Source organism: Rhinatrema bivittatum, chromosome 11 (assembly GCF_901001135.1).
Source record: "Rhinatrema bivittatum chromosome 11, aRhiBiv1.1, whole genome shotgun sequence".
In the NCBI taxonomy this organism is placed as follows: Eukaryota; Metazoa; Chordata; class Amphibia; order Gymnophiona; family Rhinatrematidae; genus Rhinatrema; species Rhinatrema bivittatum.
In genome coordinates this window covers 92,925,409-92,946,881 of record NC_042625.1, presented here as the reverse complement: position 1 = coordinate 92,946,881, position 21,473 = coordinate 92,925,409, and the positions used below count along the sequence as shown (strand labels likewise).

The 21,473-nt window shown below is 44.4% G+C and overlaps 1 protein-coding gene across 5 annotated transcripts in view; it reads left to right on the top strand.

Moving 5' to 3' along the window:
• Window positions 1–21,473, top strand: part of CDCA8 (cell division cycle associated 8) — a 27,351-nt gene extending 5,878 nt beyond the window's left edge. For all 5 annotated transcript variants that reach the window (XM_029570901.1, XM_029570900.1, XM_029570899.1 and 2 more), the window contains exons 3-11: window positions 3,781–3,909; window positions 4,611–4,651; window positions 5,255–5,321; window positions 7,915–7,994; window positions 8,430–8,518; window positions 12,017–12,115; window positions 13,222–13,339; window positions 19,076–19,162; window positions 21,185–21,473. In XM_029570901.1, the coding sequence (XP_029426761.1) occupies window positions 3,781–3,909; window positions 4,611–4,651; window positions 5,255–5,321; window positions 7,915–7,994; window positions 8,430–8,518; window positions 12,017–12,115; window positions 13,222–13,339; window positions 19,076–19,162; window positions 21,185–21,229 (755 nt within the window). In that variant the 3' untranslated portion in view covers window positions 21,230–21,473. The remainder of the gene's footprint in view (window positions 1–3,780; window positions 3,910–4,610; window positions 4,652–5,254; window positions 5,322–7,914; window positions 7,995–8,429; window positions 8,519–12,016; window positions 12,116–13,221; window positions 13,340–19,075; window positions 19,163–21,184) is intronic.

Here is a 21,473-nt window from a genome sequence, read left to right as displayed (position 1 = left end):
GCGACATGGTCCTCCATCCACACCTTCTCCAGGTTTTACCGCCTGGATGTTCAGGCTCGAGAGGACACAGCATTCGCAAGGGCAGTACTAGTGGGCCATGGGCAGCCTCCCGCCCTATCCGGGAGTAGCTTTTGTTACTCCCATTGGTCCTGAGTCCATCTGGCTACACGCTAGGAAATGAGAGAAATTAAGTACCTGATAATTTCGTTTTCCTTAGTGTAGACAGATGGACTCAGCATCCTGCCCATGGCTGCCGACAATCACAGAAATCTCGGGGGACAATCCCCGAGAACAAGACAAACACGGGTAAGCCAAGCTTTCCTCTAATTAGGACACCATACCTACCGAGTGTTGGCGTTTTTCGGTTGAGTGCACTGGCGGTCTCCAGCTATAACCACATCAACCAGTTCAAGTTAATTAAGTTAACCAAGTTATGCAGGTTAATCAAGTAACCAAGTTAATCAAGTTATTCAGTCACACATATATCCACAAGTGCTTTTCAAAGAGAATACTGAAGAGCATGGCGTCTCGCAGGGGTATATGTACTAGGGCGGACGTCAGATTGAAATCTGATCCGTCTCCAACTGCTATCAGGAGCACACTATACCCATTGGTTCTGAGTCAATCTGTCTACACTAAGGAAAACAATCGCCTGAATCTTTTGGGACACCCTGTTAAAACATCGAAACTTTGTAAACCATTGTGATGGCGAAACCGAGTTTCACGTTTCCGATCATCTGTTCGTGCTCTGGAGTGGTCCCAAACGAGGGAATATGGCTTCGAAGGCCACAAAATCTCGCTGGCTCAAGGAGGCAATAAATTCGACGTATTTGCTGCAAGGCAGACCCTTAGCCATCGGTCTACGAGTGCGTTCTCAAGCAGCTTCATGGGCTGAATGCTCTCACATTTCGCCGCAGGAGATTTGCAGAGCGGCTAGATGGAAGCCTTTGCATACTTTTTCGAGGCATTATCACCTGGATATTCAGGCTTCCAGTTCGGGGAATTTTGGGGAAGGGAGTGCTCAGAGCGGGCCTCTCCGGTTCTTATCCCAGGTAAGTACAGCTCTGGTGCATCCCAGGAGTCTGGTCTGATCTGGGTACGTACAGGGAAAAGAAAATTGGTTCTTACCTGATAATTTTCGTTCCTGTAGTACCACGGATCAGTCCAGAGTCCCGCCCGTTTTTCGGTAGAGAAGTAAAGGAGAGTCCGCTTTTTCTGTAATTGTTGATTCTTCGGGTCTGCAGATTATTTTTTCTTACCCTGGTTTCTGAACGTGGTTTGCTGTTGGGGTTAGTGATCCATTTTGGTTTCTGGTTCCTGTATATAGTTAGTTTGATTTGATACCATTCTGCTTTGACAATAAGTAATACTGGCAGACTGAGGGTGGCACCTGATGATATATGGCAGAGCCTGTCAAAACTTGCTCTGTCTCCATCTGCTGGCGGGGAGGCAAAACCCAGGAGTCGGGACTGATCCATGGTACTACAGGAATGAAAATTATTAGGTAAGAACCAATTTTCTTATAGTGGAGGTGTTGGAGGCAAAAACTGTATCTGAATTCAAGAAATTTATTTTATTTATTTATTTAACTTCTTTTACTATACCGACAGAAATCATGGATAAGTGCAGGGGAGCTCCGAAAGAGTGACAGGAATTGTTACGGGCTAGGTAATTTAGACAGACATAGAAACATGATGGCAGAAAAAGACCATATGGCTCATCCAGTCTGCCCATCTGTCCAAATAATGTAACATTATAATTCTCATCACTTCCTTAGAGATCTCCTGTGTATTTATACCATGCTTTCTTGAATCAGATACTGTTTTTGCCATCACCACTTCCACCGAGAGGCTGTTCCATGCCATCATAAATGTGCTCAGCGACTAAAGCCATTTTTCACAACATCACAAGGAGGTGCAGTTTTTCCACAGCCTTTCCAAGACTTACAAGAAGGTTTGCAGCATCTTTTAAGGACAGTGTACAAAGCCTTCGATTCCTCTGCCAGATCATCGGCAATCTCCATATCAGCTAGACAACTAGCATGGCTTCGTGCTAGTAGCATAAATGATGTCCATGACAAACTAGCTAATTTGCCCTGTAGAGCAGAAAATCTCTTTGGCGAAAAACTCAAACGGTATCTCAAAAAAACAAAATTTAGCAGTCCAATCACTAACATCCTCTTCTGATACTCAAAGCACCTCGAAGAGAGATTTCAACCAATACAAGAGGGGATACTACTATAGAAGACCATACAGATCGTACCAGCCATACTATCTCAAAATTACGGACCGCAAGCTTACCAGTAACCAAGGTCACAAACCGAACAACAACCACACAGAACTTGTCAGAGAACCCAGAGGCCACAGAAACTTCAGCTGACTCAGCCTCAACCAAAACAGACTTTTTAAGACCATTTGCCACAACAGTTCAGCAGATAGGAGGCCGAATTTCCCTTTTCTTCCAAAGGTGGTCCGAAATTACCATTGACCTGTGGGTTCTAGGCATAATACCAGAGGGATACAAGCTACAACCATCCTCCTAAATTACCTCATCGGGTAAACCCCAAGACATCCCAGTTCCAAAATCCTTTAATGCAGCAAGAAGTAAAGATGCTTCTGCAGCAGAAAGCAATCCGAACATTGCGTATTTCTAATGGAGTGACGTTGCGAACGATCCCCTCTTTTTTACTGAAGTTGGTTTCCTCATTTCATATTAAACAGACAGTAGAACTTCCAGCCTTTCCGGAGTGGTCTAAGGATTCCCCTTAGGATAGAGAGCTGCATCATTTGGACTCTGTTGTGGTATCTAAAGGTCACTAATAGTTTTCAGCAATTGGACCACCTTTTTGTAATGTTGGGTGGAGCGAAGGAAGGGGATAAAGCCTCTAAGGCCACCATTTCTCGTTGGCTGAAGGAGACCGTTTGCTCTGCTTATATTTGGAAGGGTCGCAAAATTCTAGTGGGACTAAAAGCGCTTTCTACAAGAGCGCAGGTGGCCTCCTGAGCAGAGTTGTCAGTTGCTGTCTCCTCAGGAGATATGTAGGGCAGCAGCATGGTCCTCGCTTCACACTTTCACCGGACATTACCATTTGGACATGCAGGCACAGGAAGATGCGACCTTCAGTGAGAGTGTTCTCTGTGCGGGTCTTTCGAGTTCCCGCCCAGTTTGGGGGTGCTTTGGTACATCCCACTTGGATTGATCTGGCTATGAACAGGAAAGGAAAACTGGTTCTTACCTGCTAATTTTCATTCCTCTAATACCACACATCAGTCCAGAGAGACTCCCCATTGCTGCCAAAAGACTGAATTTCCTAATAGTTGGTAAACCATATTTCAAAGTTTTTTTGAAGATTGTAAATATGTTCAGTGGTTATCAGACTGTTTTGCTCTCTGGAAGTATGAGAGGCTCCCGTTCAGGGGGTTCCAACCCAAAGTTGCATGTTTGCCCTGGAAAGGGTTTTAGGGATTAATCTTTGGCTTGGGTACAGGTCAATACTGAGGGGCTGCAGGTGGTGCACTCTAATATATAGCAGTGCTGCAAGATTTTGCTCTTTGCCTCCATCTGCTGGTAGGGATGAATAAACCCACTTGTCTGGACTGCTCTGTAGTACTTCAGGAATGAAAATTAGCAGGTAAGGACCAATTTTCCTGACTTTTGAAATTCTGCCAAGTACTTGTGACTTGGATTGGCCACAGTTGGAAACAGGATGCTTGGCTTGATGGACTTTTGGTCTGACCCAGTATGGCAAATCTTATGACGTTATGTACTATTTTCTTTCAGTGAAAACTATAGTAGAACAACTGAAGACTACCAGTTCAAGAATGCTTAAAGAAATAGATGGTCTCTATAATTTGGAAATCATCAAGCTTCCAGTGTCACTGAGGGAGATGAACTGGCTGGAGTATTTTGGTAAGATGCAGTTTTTTTGCTTTATGTCTTAAGTATGGCGTATGAGTTGGTGATCATTTCTGTATGGTCAGGCCTATAAATTCTCTAGTTAAGCGAGTCAGTCTTCAGTGATATTAACTGCTCAAACTATGTCATCTGAAATGCCATGGTCTGTGCCCATCAGGTGCACAGTCATGTTTTCATGTTCTTCCAAAAACTATTTCATTGCCATTTCAGGGGTCGCTATTTAAATTTATTATTAAGATGATATACATTGTTTTTTATTTGTGTGTGTAGTCTGTTCTGCTTGCTTGTTAATACCAGGAAAATGCCATGTAAATTGTACTAACATGACCTGCCATGATGATGGATGCCTTTTGCATGCTGTGTTCAGCCCAGAAAGGGCATGTCCTGTGTCAGGGCATGCTGCTGCTAATTCTTTGAGCTCCATGCTTAATGTAAGCCTTGCCTTCATCCTCACTGTCCTTCCTAATAGGAATGGGGGATGTTATATTTATAATTAAAATAAGACAGTGAAAGTGGGAAAGCTTAGACCTTGACAAAAGTAATTCATAAAGGTCTCTCCAGATATAGAGTTTTGTTTTTTTTTCTGTTCTAAGTGCCAGCGTTCAATATATTGTAATAATACCTGCCTAGGATGATGCTGATGCATGAATTGTTCTGATTGTGTTGCTCCTGAATAATCTACTTGTCCTCTCCAGCTAAGGGAGGACGTGAAAAGGCTTTGGAAGAGGTGGTAGAGGTAGGCTAAATATACACTGGTTTTTTTTTCCCTTGCCTGTATTTGATAAGTGTGAGGGCTTAATATTTCTTTAAGATGATCCCACATGTGAGATACTGATTTTGCAGTAGGCAAAAAACAGAAGCCTGCCATTTTATCTCTCTGCCTGCTTTAATTTTCTTAATTCATAATACTCGGGCAGTGTGAGACTTGGTAAGGTAGCGGATAGTCTTGCATTAATGGTGGATGTGCTGTTTTTGGTATAGGGTCTGACTTGTAGCAAACAAATACGAAGGTCTGTGAGATTTCCATTAATATCATAATGCACAAGACCAGCTGCTTTTAATGTTTAATTAGTAAAATGGCCCAGCGACTTGTATCTGAATCCAGTCTTCTGTTCATTAAGTGACCACTGGGCGTGGCAGGAAAGCTAGAGGCGAGAGCTGTGGTGTTTTGAATAAAATGTCTTCAGCATATTGCATACAATTAGTTTACCTGTAACATCACTGTGAAGAATAGATCAGGCTAGACAGCTCCAGCTCTATTCAGAGGTGAAAGAAAAACCCTGAAAACCTCAGTTTGGCAGTCTTGTGTGATATTTGTAATGTACTGTGTTTATTTCAGGCCGATTTTGATGTTGAAGAGATAATAACAAAAGTGTCTCAGACGCCTTTCAAGGCTGCCAAGAAAGGTCAGTGTGTGTACAGTGTTTTAGTGAAATTTGTCCTTTGTCCCTTGATTTACATTTTGTGAAATGGATAATGATTGGAAGTGAAAATTCTGAGCTGTTTTGATTTTAACCACTGAGCTAGATTTTAGCTGTTTAAAGGCTAAAAGTAGATGACTGACTGGAGTTTCTCACTTTGCCCCTGGTTTGAATCCAGCTATTGCTGTCATGTCTTCAGAATTTAAGAACCATCAGCTTAGATCCAATAAATTGCTGGTTTCTGTCCCGTTTCCCAGCAAACATATGCTCACATTGCAGAATCCACCGTTACAATTCTCAGCCTGGCTGGTAATCTCTAGGGAGCAGGTTGACATAGAAACTGAGCTTCCCCACATTGGTAGGTACATTTTCCGGATGCTTCTTAGTGGCTCTGCTGGATATAAGAATTTCAGTTCTCAGCTCTTGGCAGTCCAGTGCAGTATTTTTAAACAGGAACAATATTTGGTTTACGGGAGGTCGTTTTCCAGTTCCTTGTAATATACTTTTGTGATTAGTGGGAGACCGCACTCTTGTCAGAATAGTTCATTTATTTAAATTGTTTTTTGCCGGTAGCAGACCTGCTGTGCTAAGCAGAGTACAATAAAATAACATAAGACAAAACACTAAATGGTAAGGATCTTTAGAAGTAAAAAAGGTTCACAGTTCTAAATATTCCCGTGACACCCCCCAAGGGCTCTTTTGAGTGGAGAAGTACATGAATTACATCTTTCCTGGGTGTTTCATTGCAGTATTTACATTTAATTTAGTTTACTGAAGAGTAATTTAGTTTAGTTTACTGAAGAGGATGTTGGGGAGGTACACATAATGGAGAAGGTTTTCATGGGTAATGATTCAGATGGACTGAATCAAATCACGGTGAACCTAGAAGATGTGGTAGGCCTGATTGACAAACTGAAGAGTAGTAAATCACCTGGACCGGATGGTATACGCCCCAGGGTTCTGAAGGAACTAAAAAATGAAATTTCAGACCTATTAGTAAAAATTTGTAACTTATCATTAAAATCATCCATTGTACCTGAAGACTGGAGGATAGCAAATGTAACCCCAATATTTAAAAAGGGCTCCAGGGGCGATCCGGGAAACTACAGACCGGTTAGCCTGACTTCAGTGCCAGGAAAAATAGTGGAAAGTGTTCTAAACATCAAAATCACAGAACATATAGAAAGACTTGGTTTAATGGAACAAAGTCAGCATGGCTTTACCCAAGGCAAGACTTGCCTCACAAATCTGCTTCACTTTTTTGAAGGGGTTAATAAATGTGGATAAAGGTGAACCGGTAGATGTAGTATACTTGGATTTTCAGAAGGCGTTTGACAAAGTTCCTCATGAGAGGCTTCTAGGAAAAGTAAAAAGTCATGGGATAGGTGGCGATGTCCTTTCATGGATTGCAAACTGGCTAAAAGACAGGAAACAGAGAGTAGGATTAAATGGGCAATTTTCTCAGTGGAAGGGAGTGGACAGTGGAGTGCCTCAGGGATCTGCATTGAGACCCTTACTTTTCAATATATTTATAAATGATCTGGAAAGAAATACGACGAGTGAGATAATCAAATTTGCAGATGACACAAAATTGTTCAGAGTAGTTAAATCACAAGCAGATTGTGATAAATTGCAGGAAGACCTTGTGAGACTGGAAAATTGGGCATCCAAATGGCAGATGAAATTTAATGTGGATAAGTGCAAGGTGATGCATATAGGGAAAAATAACCCATGCTATAATTACACGATGTTGGGTTCCATATTAGGAGCTACAACCCAAGAAAGAGATCTAGGTGTCATAGTGGATAACACATTGAAATCATCGGTTCAGTGTGCTGCGGCAGTCAAAAAAGCAAACAGAATGTTGGGAATTATTAGAAAAGGAATGATGAATAAAACGGAAAATGTCATAATGCCTCTGTATCGCTCCATGGTGAGACCGCACCTTGAATACTGTGTACAATTCTGGTCACCGCATCTCAAAAAAGATATAATTGCGATGGAGAAGGTACAGAGAAGGGCTACCAAAATGATAAGGGGAATGGAACAAACTCCCCTATGAGGAAAGACTAAAGAGGTTAGGACTTTTCAGCTTGGAGAAGAGACGACTGAGGGGGGATATGATAGAGGTGTTTAAAATCATGAGAGGTCTAGAACGGGTAGATGTGAATCGGTTATTTACTCTTTCAGATAGTAGAAAGACTAGGGGGCACTCCATGAAGTTAGCATGGGGCACATTTAAAACTAATCGGAGAAAGTTCTTTTTTACTCAACGCACAATTAAACTCTGGAATTTGTTGCCAGAGAATGTGGTTAGGGCAGTTAGTGTAGCTGGGTTTAAAAAGGATTGGATAAGTTCTTGGAGGAGACGTCCATTACCTGCTATTAAGTTCACTTAGAGAATAGCCACTGCCATTAGCAATGGTTACATGGAATAGACTTAGTTTTTGGGTACTTGCCAGGTTCTTATGGCCTGGATTGGCCACTGTTGGAAACAGGATGCTGGGCTTGATGGACCCTTGGTCTGACCCAGTATGGCATTTTCTTATGTTCTTAATTATACTTTGTGTTCCCGTAGTTAAAGAAACAAAGAACATGGAAGCAGTTCAAGAAGCCGTGCCTACAACAGACCAAACAATTCAGAAAACCAAGACTAAGGTAAGTCATGTCCTTAACCCTTGGTAGGTAGGAAGTACGGCGAGCTGAGCTTTTAATGATGGAAGGAACAGCGCAGCCACTTCCTTGATGCCACAGCCTGGGAGTGCTTTTGACAGGTTGTACGTTCACCTCTCCATTTGCCTTGCAGCTTGATTGGCTTAAACCACCCTGCCTGCACTACTTTTGCAACCTGAATAAATTGCAAGTTTTGTGCTTTCTGTTACAAGCCTACAATTTTAACAAAGAAACGAATGTTCCCTGGAAGCCGTGCGGGAGCCTGCCGCCTGAATTCTAATTGCCAGTCGTCTCCGGCATTGAATTGTGTGGCGTGGGCAGCACACCTGGCGATTAGAACAAAGGTGACAGGCGTCTGCACAGCTTCCGGAGAGCGCTGTTCTTTAATCTCAAAATGTTTCTGTTAATATTTTTAAATAGGCTAAGCCATCAGCGAAGAAGGTTCCTCCTCCTACAAGGAAGGCTAGGCCCTGCTCAATCAACAATTCTTTGAACAGAAGTAATAAAAGGTAACGGATAGATCATGTTTGGGAAACGTTTCTTCCACAGGCCGACACTGTTTACTTGTGAGGCTCAGCCTGTGGTTGGTAGCCTTCTAAAAAGTAGTAGACATTTTGGATTTACATATGGTCTGATTATCATGCAGGATATACTTGTCTACTATATTTTTAGGTTGGTGGGTCCCTGCGGGATACTCATGGGTATATGTTCCAGGATTTCTATAAGTTGCGTTGCCTATTATTGGATTAAAAATAGAAAGGTGGTGTAGTGCTTGATCTTAAGCTCTGCCGTATAGCATTCCCTGAGATTAGAAAGTACTTGTGTTTAGAAACTTTCGGATATTTTCTGTGATGTGTAACTGTGTAAAGACTGGTTTACCCGGTTAAAAGGGTTTTTTTTAATGAATTTATTGAAAACTGCCTGTTCTCCATGTAGCTAAGAGCACACGTGCTCTACAGCCCGCATGCTCTTGCCCTGCATTGCGTGGAGCTGTTCCTGAGGGAGGCACTAATGCATGTTCTATTCCTTGGAAAAAGCAGGTGCTAACATCTGCATGTACTTTCTCCCAGGACAGTTTCAAAGGAAAAATTTGGTGCAAAACCCTCAGGCAAAAATCCATGCTGACTTTGCATCAAAATGTGTAGTTATGAAACCACAAATTCCTTCTACATACCCAGATCCTGCCAGCAGATGTTTAACTGCCACTGCTGTATAATTCTGAGTGCTACTTACAGTCCCTCAGTATTTTCTGTCTCCAGCACATGGTAGATGGTGCAAAACCTGCAGTTAAAAAAAAAAAGATAGAAGAGGAGCAAGCCTTCCTCCCAGTGGGTTGCTAGGTCCTGTTGGGGCCATCCCCCTTGGATGAGCTAGGGATTGGGGACCCTTTAGTACACTCGGTCCTTAGCTCTGAGGGGTATAAATCTGATGCTCCAGATCCCTCCCCTTCACGAGGCTGCTGAAGTGGCTTGAGGCACTGAAGACTTGCAGCTCTGTGTTCCAGCCTGACCCAGGGAAGTATCCTTATCTGTTGTTGGCTGTAAAGTTTGAAAAGAAAGAGAGAAAAATACAGGAGGAGGATTCTGGATGGTTTTTCCTGCTTGGGGCTGGTGTATTTTTAGACCTCTTCTCAGCGGCTGTGCATGCGTGTGGGAGGCCCTTGTGGCCATGTGTACCATGGCGCGCAGCTCCGTCTGCTGCGCTTGCAGGTCATCTCAATCGCGGCTCAACCAGACTGGCTTGTGCACGGGCTGTTGGGCAGTGAGGGGTCTTTGGGGGGGGGGGGGGGGGGGGGGCGTGCCACAGCGGCAAAAGAAAAACGGGCTCTCGCTCCTGCTTCTCAGTCATGTCGGGGTTTGCACCAGGCCAGGGCTTCTCTTCCCGTCGGCATGAGAACGGCAGCCATTTTGCAATCTCGGATGGCTTTTGCAGTGCCAGTAGGAGGGAGAGGGATTCCCCTTCGAGGCCATATCCAGTGTTTTTGGGCTCTGGTGAGGAGCTTGGGTCTCCAAAGAGGAGGATTTTCCTGGTCTCTCTATTCCTGAGTCCTCTCAGCCCATTCGTTGGTCCTCAAGGCTTTTTTCCACAGACTTTGTTCTGTTGATGCATGAGGCCTATTTAGCTAATCAGTGCTCTGGAGAGGTGCATTCTGGGACCCGGGCCCGGCCTTCAGAGAATCTAATTCCGGATCACAAGCCTGGGCAGGCAAAAAGGAAGCTACCCTTGCTCGTCCAGCATGTTTTGGGCCTTGCCTCAGCATCAGGAGGCGCAGTATATGAGTCTGAGGATTCAGATGTTGCTACAGAAGTGGCGGGGGTGCCACAAGGGGTTAATCTGGATGTGGGTGGCACAGACCAGGTAGGGGATCCAGAGGAGATTCCTGTTACCAAAGGAGATGACCCCAGGGTAGTCCATCTTTTGTGTAAAAAGGAACTGTGGCCCTTGATTCCTCAGGTCCTGCAGAAGTTTGGGCTCAAGGTTCCTCAGGAGGACTCTGATTTGGAGGAGCAGATCCTGTCCTAGATGGCTTGAGGGGTCCAGCAAAAGCCTTCCCATACCACAAGTCGGTGAAAAAGTTGGTGGATCAAGAGTGGGATACTCCCAAGGCTGGCTTGAGGATTGGGCGGGCTTTGGCGAAACTTTATCCTTTACCCGAGCAGACGGCTGAGCTTCTGACGCTTCCTAAAGTTAATACGTCTGTGTCTGCGATCACTAAGAAGACAATTATACCAGTTTCAGGGTCTGCTGTTTTGAGGGATGTCCAGGATCGGAAAAGACACGCAGAGGCTTCTGGGATTTCCTTCTCCATGTTGGTATACTTCTCACACCTCAAAAGGATTTTTGAGGTTTCAGCCCTGAGCTTACGAATGGCCATTTGTACTAGTTTTATGCAGTGGTCTTGTTTGCGCTGGGTCCTGCAGTTACAGGAGGCTCAGCCACAGCCAGGCAAAGAGGCTCATAAGGCTGAATGCTTGGAGGTTGCGGTGGCATATGGAGCAGGTGCTCCATACAACCTGGTCAGAATTTCTTCTAGGATCATTGATGTCTGCGGTATCAGCCAGGAGATTATGGTTGCGTAACTGGTCAGCAGGTGTGTGGTCCAAGTCTCGGTTGGATGTGCGGCGAGACTTGTTGAGGTATCTGAAGGTGACTAATGACATTAGAAGGTCAAATCATCTGTTTGTTTTGTGAAGTGGGATGAAGGGAGGTTGTCAAGCCTCTAAGGCCACTATTGCATGTTGGCTTAAGGAAGCAGTTGGTTCGACTTATATAACTAAGGGTTGGCAGGTTCCTGAAAGTTTGATGCGATCTCAGGCAGCCTTGTGGGCTGCGGCTCAGCAGGTTTCTCCACAGATTTGCAGGGCAGCAACTTGGAAGTCGCTGCACACTTTCGCCAGGGGCTATTGTTTGGATGTTGGGGATCCAGCTTCCAAGATCTTTGAGTGTGTTCTGCGAGCGGAACTCTCCAAGTCCTGCCTTGTTTAGGGAGCTTAGGTACATCCCAGGAGTCTGGACTGATCTGGGTATGTACAGGAAAAGGAAAATTGGTTCTTGCCTGCTAATTTTCGTTCTTGTAGTACCACAGATCAGTCCAGAACCCGCGCAATCTGTGGAGGAGGAGAGTCATCCTCTTGTTCTGTTCTTGGCGAGGAAACCAGAGTTGTTGGTTGGGTTCAAGCTATTGGTTTTGTGTTAGACTTCTAATGTGGTCACCATTCTCTGGTTCTTGGAAGAAGTTAAGAATTAGTTGACAGTCAAGCGGTTATTAGAAATACAATTTTTGCTTGGGTACAGGTCAATACTGAGGGACTGCAGGTGGCACTCATGATTATGTAGCAATGTCAGTAAAACATTTCTCTGTCTCCATCTGCTGGCAGGAATGTAAAACCCAGTAATCTAGACTGATCTTTGGTACTACAGGAACGAAAATTAGCAGGTAAGAACCAATTTTCCTATTTGCAGCATTACTCAAAGGGGCAGTTTCCTTTTTTTTCTGTGGTAAACAGGTCAAGCCGAAGAAATCTGGTGACCCCAGTCAGTAACAGAATTGCAGACATGTCAGTAAGTGGGCCATCAAGATTCATCACCTCCATAAATGACTCCAGGTAAATAATTAAAGCAGTCTCTAGTTATACAGGAACTCACTTTTTGCTATTGTTGAACCTTCATTTTGGGACCTGAATGATTCTTTAGTTTACTAATTCTTAAGTACCAAAACTAAAAAAAACAAAAAAAAACCAGCGAGAAATAAAGGTGGTACAAATCAAAAGCTGGGTGTGGAAATAGTGAAAAATTCTCAGGACAAAGAGTAAAGTTACTGTAGCCGCTGGTTTCTCCCAGAAACGGTAAGCAAGAAAGCAAAGAGTTAAGTGACTGATTTAAAAATAACTACATTCATTTAATTTACCTCGCACAGGATGGTAGGACAGAGCTACTTCCCTGGATGTACATAAGAACAGATTTCCAGGTCTTGACTTATGGAATTGTGATATGTAGAAATGTCTTTTTACACTGAGGGCTTGCTGTATCAAAGAATCGATAGGCAGTGCTACCTGCCTACTCAGCACATTTAAGGGCTAAAGGTGGTTGTTTCTTGGGGATGCTTTTCTCGTAGTGCTGTTTACCCTTAGCCAGGCGTTTGACTTTTCCTTTACTTGGAAACTTGCTCTTACCTTGAAGGCTTTGCCTGTACTCCGCTTCCGGGGACATGGCTAATCTAGGAGTTCCAAGCTCTTGCTAATACTGTTTTCTTTAGCTCAAAGGGGCAAATGAGGGATGAACGTAAGGAAAAACAGATGACCTGTTCTGAAGCTTTTTTTTTTTGCCTGGATTGCATACGATATGCAATTAATCCAGACCACAGCTTTCCTAACCTGACAGCTGTGTGGGATGGCACTGTGATAAATTAATCCTTGAAACTTGTACACTAAAAAAAAAATGTAATTAGATTTCTGATTTATATTCTGCTTTGGTGACTGGTCAGCTGCTTCAAAGTGGATTATGGGGCCTGTTTATTAAAGCTTTTCTCCCATTTTGCATCTGTGGGGAAAATGCTTACTACGAAACAGAGGGTGAAGTGTTCCTAGGGTCGCAGACAGGATTTGAACCCTGGCTCTAGCCACTACACGACCACTGCATTACAGAGCCCAGTTGCTGTGATGCAATGGGGCCCAGTTAGAATCACTTACAAGCAAGACTCCATGTTTTTCAGGCTTTGCAAAACGCCGCTTCGCACTCCGAGGCCTCAGGAACAGGTGTATTCAGCAAATGGTAGTCCTCTTGCAGACATCCAGAGCGTGTATCTCAATGTGCCGGTTGGGGACGGAGAGGTAAGGGAGACTGTGTGTTTCAGATTTGTTTGAACCTCTGCCGTTGGTTTGTTTCTGTCTATTTTCTCTTCTATGAGTATTAATTCAGAAAGTTGAAACAGGTTAGGAATCTTCTTCTTGAAGAGACAACCCGAGAAGGGGATAAGGTAGAGATTTATAAAATCATGCGTGGGATGGAATAGAAAAACAGGGAAACAAGTGGACATGCCATGAAACTAGCTGGAAGCAGATATAAAATCTATTGGAAGAAGTATTTTTTCATTTAATTAAGCTGTGGAATTTGTTGCCGGAGGGATGTGGTCAAAGGCATCCAGCAAAGCTGAGTTTAAAAAGGGTTTGGGCAAGCTCCATGAATTTTTAGCCAGGTAGACTTGGGGAAAGCCACTGCTTATGTCCTGGGAGTGTTAAGAAGGAATTGGATCTGCTGGGTACTTCCTGGAGATCTGGACAGGCCACGGTCTGAGCCAAGATGCTGGGCTTGATGGACCCTTGGTCTCACCCAGTATGGCACTGCTTATGTTTTTATGTAACCAGTCAGATCTGCAATAAGAGTTCATGCCCTCTCTTTCCTCCATGTTCTCCTTACTTGGCTATTGAAGTCACATTCTGCACTGGAATAATTTATTTACAGTGTAAAGAAAAAAAATTAATATCCTCCTTTGGCAGCTCTGTTTCACTCCACTAACTCTTCTTTTGGCATCTTAATGGCAGCAGAGGGACTTTTGACTGTGTTATGCATCCTCAACTCATGCCATAGCCTTTTTGGCATCTCTTCCTCCTTTAGCCATGTTTTAGGCAGTATGAGATGTCACTTCTTTCTGGGACCCACTGTAACTGCAACTACTCTAAGTGAACAATACATGTGAAGTTCCACATTTTCTTCTGTGCTCCAGGGCACCTCCGTTTTCTAGGCCAAGCTATCGGGCTCATTAATCATTTCGCATTAGGGCCTTATCGCGCATGTTAGGGCCCTAACCACTGTGTCGCAAAATGCGTATGCAAATTAAAAATTAGTATGCGAGTGGGAGGAGTTTGGGCAGAGTAACTGGAAATGAGGGTGTGCAGGGGCGGCATGTGATAGAGAATCGCACGCTGTCGCGGGATTTAATGCCGGAAATAACTACACTTTTTTTTTTTTGCGGTACGGTGAAAAAAGTATTTATCGCTGCCGATTATCGCGCATGATAAAAAGAGGAATGATAATGGACACCCTTACCAGGCCTTCCTGCCCCAATGAAAACACCTGTTCTTACCTGGTCTAGCTTCCTAAACCTATAATGTCTGTGGCAAGTTTAATTGGGGGGGGGGGGAGATACTGGATGCTCAGGAGGCTCGCCGCAGACAACAAGTGGAACAAGAACAGGCAAGGCCAGATCCAAGCCCTCCTAAGGAAGTCCCTGCACCGCAGACAGAGGCAAGGCATGCAGGTGGCCACGGCGGAGGAGATACAGGGAGCGTATCTTTCCTCCACGAACGTCATTGCTGGGCATGCCAGAGGACTATAGGGCTATCCTGGAAATATATGAAGAAATCCAAGGGGATTTGGATCCCGTCACACAGAGGTCCCACGCAGTGCCTGGCCTCACCAAACTGTTGGCCACCCTGCATTTCATGGCAACCGGCTCCTTCCAAACGACAGTAAAGGTCATGAGGGGAATGTCCACACTGTCTTGACAAGGTCATCCCAGCCGTCTCTGACCGCATTAAGCACTACATATGCCTTTGCACGCTTTCCCATGCACTCCCGTGGCCATCATTCCATCAACGTGCATGTGGTCTGTGATGCTCACATGCGGTCCCCAGGAGCTGCACACGATTCCTTTATACTTAGGCAGTCGGGGCTCTTTAACAGTGTTGAGGATGGCTTGTATGGTGATGCTTGGCTCATAGGTAAGAGAGATGCTTCTTTCTGTATTCCATCTCTGGCAATGTTTGTGGCAAAAGGCACGGACATGGGGGGGGGGGGGGGGGGGAAGCATCGCTGCCATGACAAGTGGCTTGTATAGTAATGTCTGCAGCCATTGTGCCAGGGCCTGGCTTTTTCTCCCCATGCTGCAGAAGTCTGCAAATCTTGTGACTGCAAACAATGCACCGACCCTAAAGCTTGGTGTGTGGACTGTCATACACCTGCAACGTGTTCATTTACAAAATAGCCTTGTTCCTAACGTCCCATTGGGAATTATTCAAATCTCACTGTTTAATGACCAGCTTGAAGTGTGCACACTGCTGGAAGTCTGCCTCACCCCAAGCAACAGCTACAGGCTTCTAGGCTCTCTGCTTTTCACTTATGGATGTTTTGGACAAGATACTCCTCCCTCATTCCTAGTTATCACAGCAGCTGATAACTCTGTGCCAGCAGTCAGCAAGTTGGTCATATTTGGTTTAGTGTGAAAGCTACAAATGTTTGGTTACAGATAGCCTTTGAGTCATGACACAAGTAAGGGGCCCAAAGATCAAGTCTTGTGTGATGTGGACTCTAGTTTCCCCTTAACACCAAACAAGTTGTACATGTACACAATAGGAACTCTGCTCTCACCTCCGGTGGTGGTTGCAGGAGGATCATTTGAGAGAGGGTGTTTCCTTGACCTCACTGGACTGGTTGACACTCATGACAGAAGTGAGTCTCCAGGGTTGGGGAGCTAACTGTCAGGAGCTAACTGCGCAAGGAAGCTGGAATGCTAAAGAGTCCCTCTGGAGTATTAATCGCCTGGAAGCCCAGGCAGTCTGGATGGCATGCTTGCAGTTCAACATTAGACTGCAGGATCATGCAATCCGAGTGATGTTGGATAGCTCAACGACAGTGGCTTACATCAGTCAGCAGGGAGGAACCAAGAGTCAGCAAGTGTCGCAGGAAATAGACCAACTTATGGAATGGGCAGGAGGACATCTCCAGGTGATCTTGGCCTCACATTGCAGCAAAAGACAATGTAAGAGCAGACTTTCTCAGCAGGGAGTTTCTGGACCCAGAAGAATGGGTATTGTCAGACAAGATGTTTCAGCTGATAGTGGATCACTGGGGCCTTGCGTTCCTAGACCTGCTGGTGACATCTCGGTTCTTCAGTTGCAGGAGAGATCCGTGGTCTCTGGGTATCGATGCGCTCATGCAGGTCTGGCCGGAAGACAAGCTGCTTTATGCCTTTCCTCCTGTGGCCCATGTTGGGAAGAATAGTTTGCAGGATCGAAGGCCCATGGGGATGGTACTCCTGGTGGCACCGAATTGGCCCAGACGACTATGGTATGCAGATCTGCGAAGACTCTTGGTGGACACCCCCTTCTGCTTTCGCAGTACAAGAATCTGTTGCAGCAGGGACCTGTCCTTCATGAGGATCCGAATATATTTTGTCTTACAGTTTGGCCCTTGAGAGAGCTCGCTTGTTGAAGCGTGGATATTCTGCGGTGATTGCCACCTTGTTCCACGCTCAAACGGTTTCCAGTTTCTTAGCCTATGTGCGGGTTTGGAGAATGTTTGAGGCCTGATGTGAGGATTGAGGTGTTCTTCCTCATTCATTTAAGATTCCGCTTATTTTGGAATTTTTACAGTATTTATTTATTTTATTTAACTGTTTTATATATCGACATTCATTAGGGATATCACATCGGTTTACAATAAACGAGAAACTACGTTTAAGTGCTTGACAGGATGGGTTAGATAAAGGCTTGGCCCTTAATTCCTTGAAGATACAGGTTGCGGCTATTGCCTGTTTCCGGCGCCAGGTGAATGGTGAATCCTTATCGTCTCATCCTGAGTGGCCCGTTTTTTGAAGGGAGTGAAGCATCTTCGACCATCCTTGAGGTTGCCGGTTCCAATTTGGAGTCTTAACCTGGTGTTGGATTTCTTGGCAGGACCCATGTTTTGACCGCTGCATAGCCTTTCCTTGCTGTTGTTGATCTTGAAAACAGTGTTCCTGGTGGCAATATGTTCTGCGCATCGAATTTCCGAGCTGCAGGCCTTGTCGATACAGCTGCGGTACTGTTCCCTCCTTTTTGCCTAAGGAGGTTTCAGAATTTCACTTAAATTAGTCCATTTCCTTGCCGAGCTTTGATAAGGATAGGTATGCGGAGGAGTATCGCCTCTTGCATCCCTTGGATGTCAAGAGACGTGTAGTATCTGGAGATTTCTAAACCTTTCTAAAAGACTGATCACCTGTTTGTCCTTTATGGTGGAAGGAAGCAGGGTGAACCAACTTCGCAGGCTACAATAGCTTGCTGGATTAAGGAGGTAGTCACGGCCGCATATGTGAATGCTGAAAAGCTGTTGCCTACTCTGGTTAAGGCTCATTCCACTAGGGCTCAGGCAGTGTCATGGGTGGAGGTTAGATTGTTGTCTCACGTCAACGTTTGCTGAGCTGCGACATGGTCCTCCTGACACACTTTTTCCAGGTTTTATTGTCTGGATATGCAGCCTTTGCACGTGCGGTGTTGACTGGACCGCGCACAGCCCTGTTCCAGAATAGCTTTGGTACATCCCCCTGAGACCATCTGTCTACATGCTAGGAAAGGAGAAATTACCTCTTACTTGATGATTTCGTTTTCCTTAGTGTAGACAGATGGACTCAGCTTCCCGCCCTTGGCAGCAGAATGATTGTGTCAGTGGTCCTCTTGAGGGGCTCATGGTCCCAGGAGACTACTGGTAAGTGTTCATCCAGTCCCTGGATTGGGGTACATACATTCATACTTGAGTTCAGTGTGTGGTGTTGGTTGAGTACAGTAATGGTTGACTGTTTTTAATTAGTTTTTTGCTAGTCTGTCCACAGTTGCTTTTGAAGAGAATACTGGCAGGCTGGGGTCACTGCAGGAGTATGTATTAGGGATGTGAATCGTTTTTTGACGATTTAAAATATCATCCGATATATTTTAAATCGTCAAAAATCGTTAGTCGATATTTATTAGGAATTCCCCTGATTTATCGTCAAAAATCGTAAATCGGGGGAAGGGGGAGGGCGGGAAAACCGGCACACTAAAACATCCCTAAAACCCACCCCGACCCTTTAAAATAAATCCCCCCCCCCCATGTCTTAAATTACCTGGGGTCCAGTTGGGGGGGTCCCGTTGTGATCTTCTACTCTCGGGCCACGGGTGCGTTGATAGAAAAATGGCGCCGGCGCCATTTTGGTTCCTATCCCCCGATGTCACGAGCATAGGAGATCGCTCCCGGACCCCCGCTGGACCCCCAGGGACTTTTGGCCAGCTTGGGGGGGGCCTTCTGACCCCCACAAGACTTGCCAAAAGTCCAGCGGGGGTCCGGGAACGACCTCCTGCACTCTAATCGTGTTGCCGTACGGCCGGCGCCATTTTTCTATCAACGCACCCGTGGCCCGAGAGTGGAAGATCACAACGGGACCCCCCCCCCCCCCCCCCCACTGGACCCCAGGTAATTTAAGACATTTGGGGGGGGGGGGTTCGGGAGGGTGGGGGATTTATTTTAAAGGGTCGGGGTGGGTTTTAGGGATGTTTTAGTGTGCCGGTTTTCCCGCCCTCCCCGATTTACGATTTACACGATATTTACAGAAACAAAACCTCGACGATTCGATTCCCTCCCCCCCCCCCCCAGCTGAAATTGATCGTTAAGACGATCGATCACACGATACACATCTCTAGTATGTATACTGTGATGTCAGCTTGCTTTGTCTCCATCTGCTGGCAGGGGAGCATAACCACTGGTCCTGAGTGCATCTGTCTACAGTAAGGAAAATGAAATTATCAGGAAAGTAGTAATTTCTCCTTTTTCTTTTGCAGAAAATGATGTTGTTTCCCAATCAAATGGACACTGAGGATCTTGGTAACCTGAATCGTGACACCATTCAAAGTATTCAGCTGCTATCAGTATGTCTATTTTTTTTATTTTATTTTATTTTTTTTATTCGTATGTCAAAATGGTTGTCCTTGCTCTTGGGTCCTGAAATCCAGACATGCCTTAAAGTTGTTAGATCATTGGCAAGAATTAGGGTCTCATTGACGATTGGAGAAATCCAATATAAAGGGAATTGCAGTAGTCCCAGTAAGTATCAGTGATTGAAGCACAGTTCTGAAAGCATTCGGGTTGAGTAGAGGCTTGATGTGTTTAAGAAGGCATAATTTGTGAAACGAGGATTTGACTATAGATTTGAGGAGTTTGCATGTCTAAGTTGATATCAAGAGTAACACCAAGGTTTCAAACATGTTTTGATATATTGATAGTTGTAATGTCAAATCAGATGGTTTTAGGAATGTTGTCAAAGGGGTTTCCGAGAATCATCATTCCAGTTTTTGATAGGTTTAAACAGAGTTTGTTATGAAACAACCAGGTTTTGACAGAGGATAGACATAGAGAGAAAGTGAGAAGTAGATTGCCAGAGTTGCGAGAGTTGCTTATTGAAAAGATCAAGATATGGAGGTGGTCCTGTGCTGCTTCCATGCATAATGTTCTTTTATGTAAGGCTAAGGTGCGAGAGTACCGTGAGGCGTATGTTGATCTGCTGCAGGGGGAGCAGTCTTATTCGTGGGACTAGATAGATATTTGGACAAGTGCACAGCAATGCGCGTAGGAGAAAAATAATCCCAACTACGGATACACGTTGCTGGGTTCTGTGTCAGGAGATACCATCCAGGACCTTGTCCTTATGGATCTTCAGCTCCGTGTGTGGTGGAATAGAGGAATAGAAAATAAGAGAATATCATAATGGCTGCACCTTGTGCAATTCTGGTCACCCCATAACAAAAAAGACATAGAAAAGGGCATCACAAATGATAGGGATGGAAAAGTTCCCTTATGGAGAAATGCTAAACAGATTAGGGCTCTTTATTCTTCTATTTTGCAATTTTCAAGCAATTGTTTAATTGCTTAGCTTGGAAACGAGACAATTTTGAAGGGGATACAAATGAGATTTATAAAATCACGAGTGCAGTGAAACGGGTAAGTAGGTGGAGGTTATTTACCCTTTCAAACAACACTAGGAATAGAGGGCACTCCATGAAACCAGCAATCAGCAAATATAAAACAAATCATAGGAAGTATTTTTTCACTCAGCGCACAATCAAGCTGTGGAATCTGCTGCCAGAGGACGAAGCCCAGGCAAGTAACATAGCAGGATTGAAAAGCGGATTGGACAAGTTCCTGAAGAGAAAATCCATAGCCAGTTATATTGTAACAAAGTAAATGACAGCAGATAAATCCCAAAAGGTCCACCCAGTCTACGCAGCAGAAGGTTTATGTGCATTTACCCAAAGTAGATCAGATTCCCATATGGAATCCGTACCCACTGTGGCTCAGTGCAGGCTTCTGCAAGCCGTTCAGTAAGCACAATGCAGCCAGGCCGGAAAGCCAGTGCGAGATACAAGAAATAGATCAACTATAGGGGATCTGCTGGGGGGTACGTCTTACCTTGTGTTTTTAACTTGTCCATGTGCTACCAGAATTGGATTCCATTCTATGTTAGGTCGTTCTGGTACTGTTTGCGACTTGCTTATCCAGGTCACAATGCCTCAGTTACCTTAACAGTGAAACAACTGGTGATGGCTGATGATTACAACTTGCTGTACTGTATATTCTGTTAACTTGTTTCACAGTCCACTAAAAAAAAAACAAAACAGTGATCTAGTTTGCCATCTGATTATTTCCTCTCTGGTTCATGAATGCACGTTGTAAGAAAGGTGTCCAAAATGCTGTGTTTTTATTGACAAACCTGGGTTATATCTTTATACTGGGTCTTTTAACTGCTTTGATGCAGCCCATTGATGGTTTGCACTGTGACCACAAGATTTCAGTAAATTTTTAGTCCTTCCTGCATTCATGCTAATGTAAGAATTTAATGATGAACCATTGTAGAAAATGAGATCAATCTTTTCTTTTTTTTTTTCTTTTTTCAGAATCGACTTGCAAAAATATGCAGAAAAATACAGAACCAAAGTTAATACCTGAATTGCAGTCTCTTACAGGATATTTGTTACTGCTCTTTTTGGATTATTTTTTTTTTTTACTTGAGGTTATTTGTTGTACATTTCTGTGTCTGTGTTACGCGGTTAGAATTGTGCGCCTTGTACATAAGACAGATGGGGGCGTGAAGTCTGGGGAATACTAAATGCCTTTACTGCAAACTTCTTTAGGGATTTGATAGTGTCTAATACATTTTAATAAACTTTTATTTGTTTCACCTTG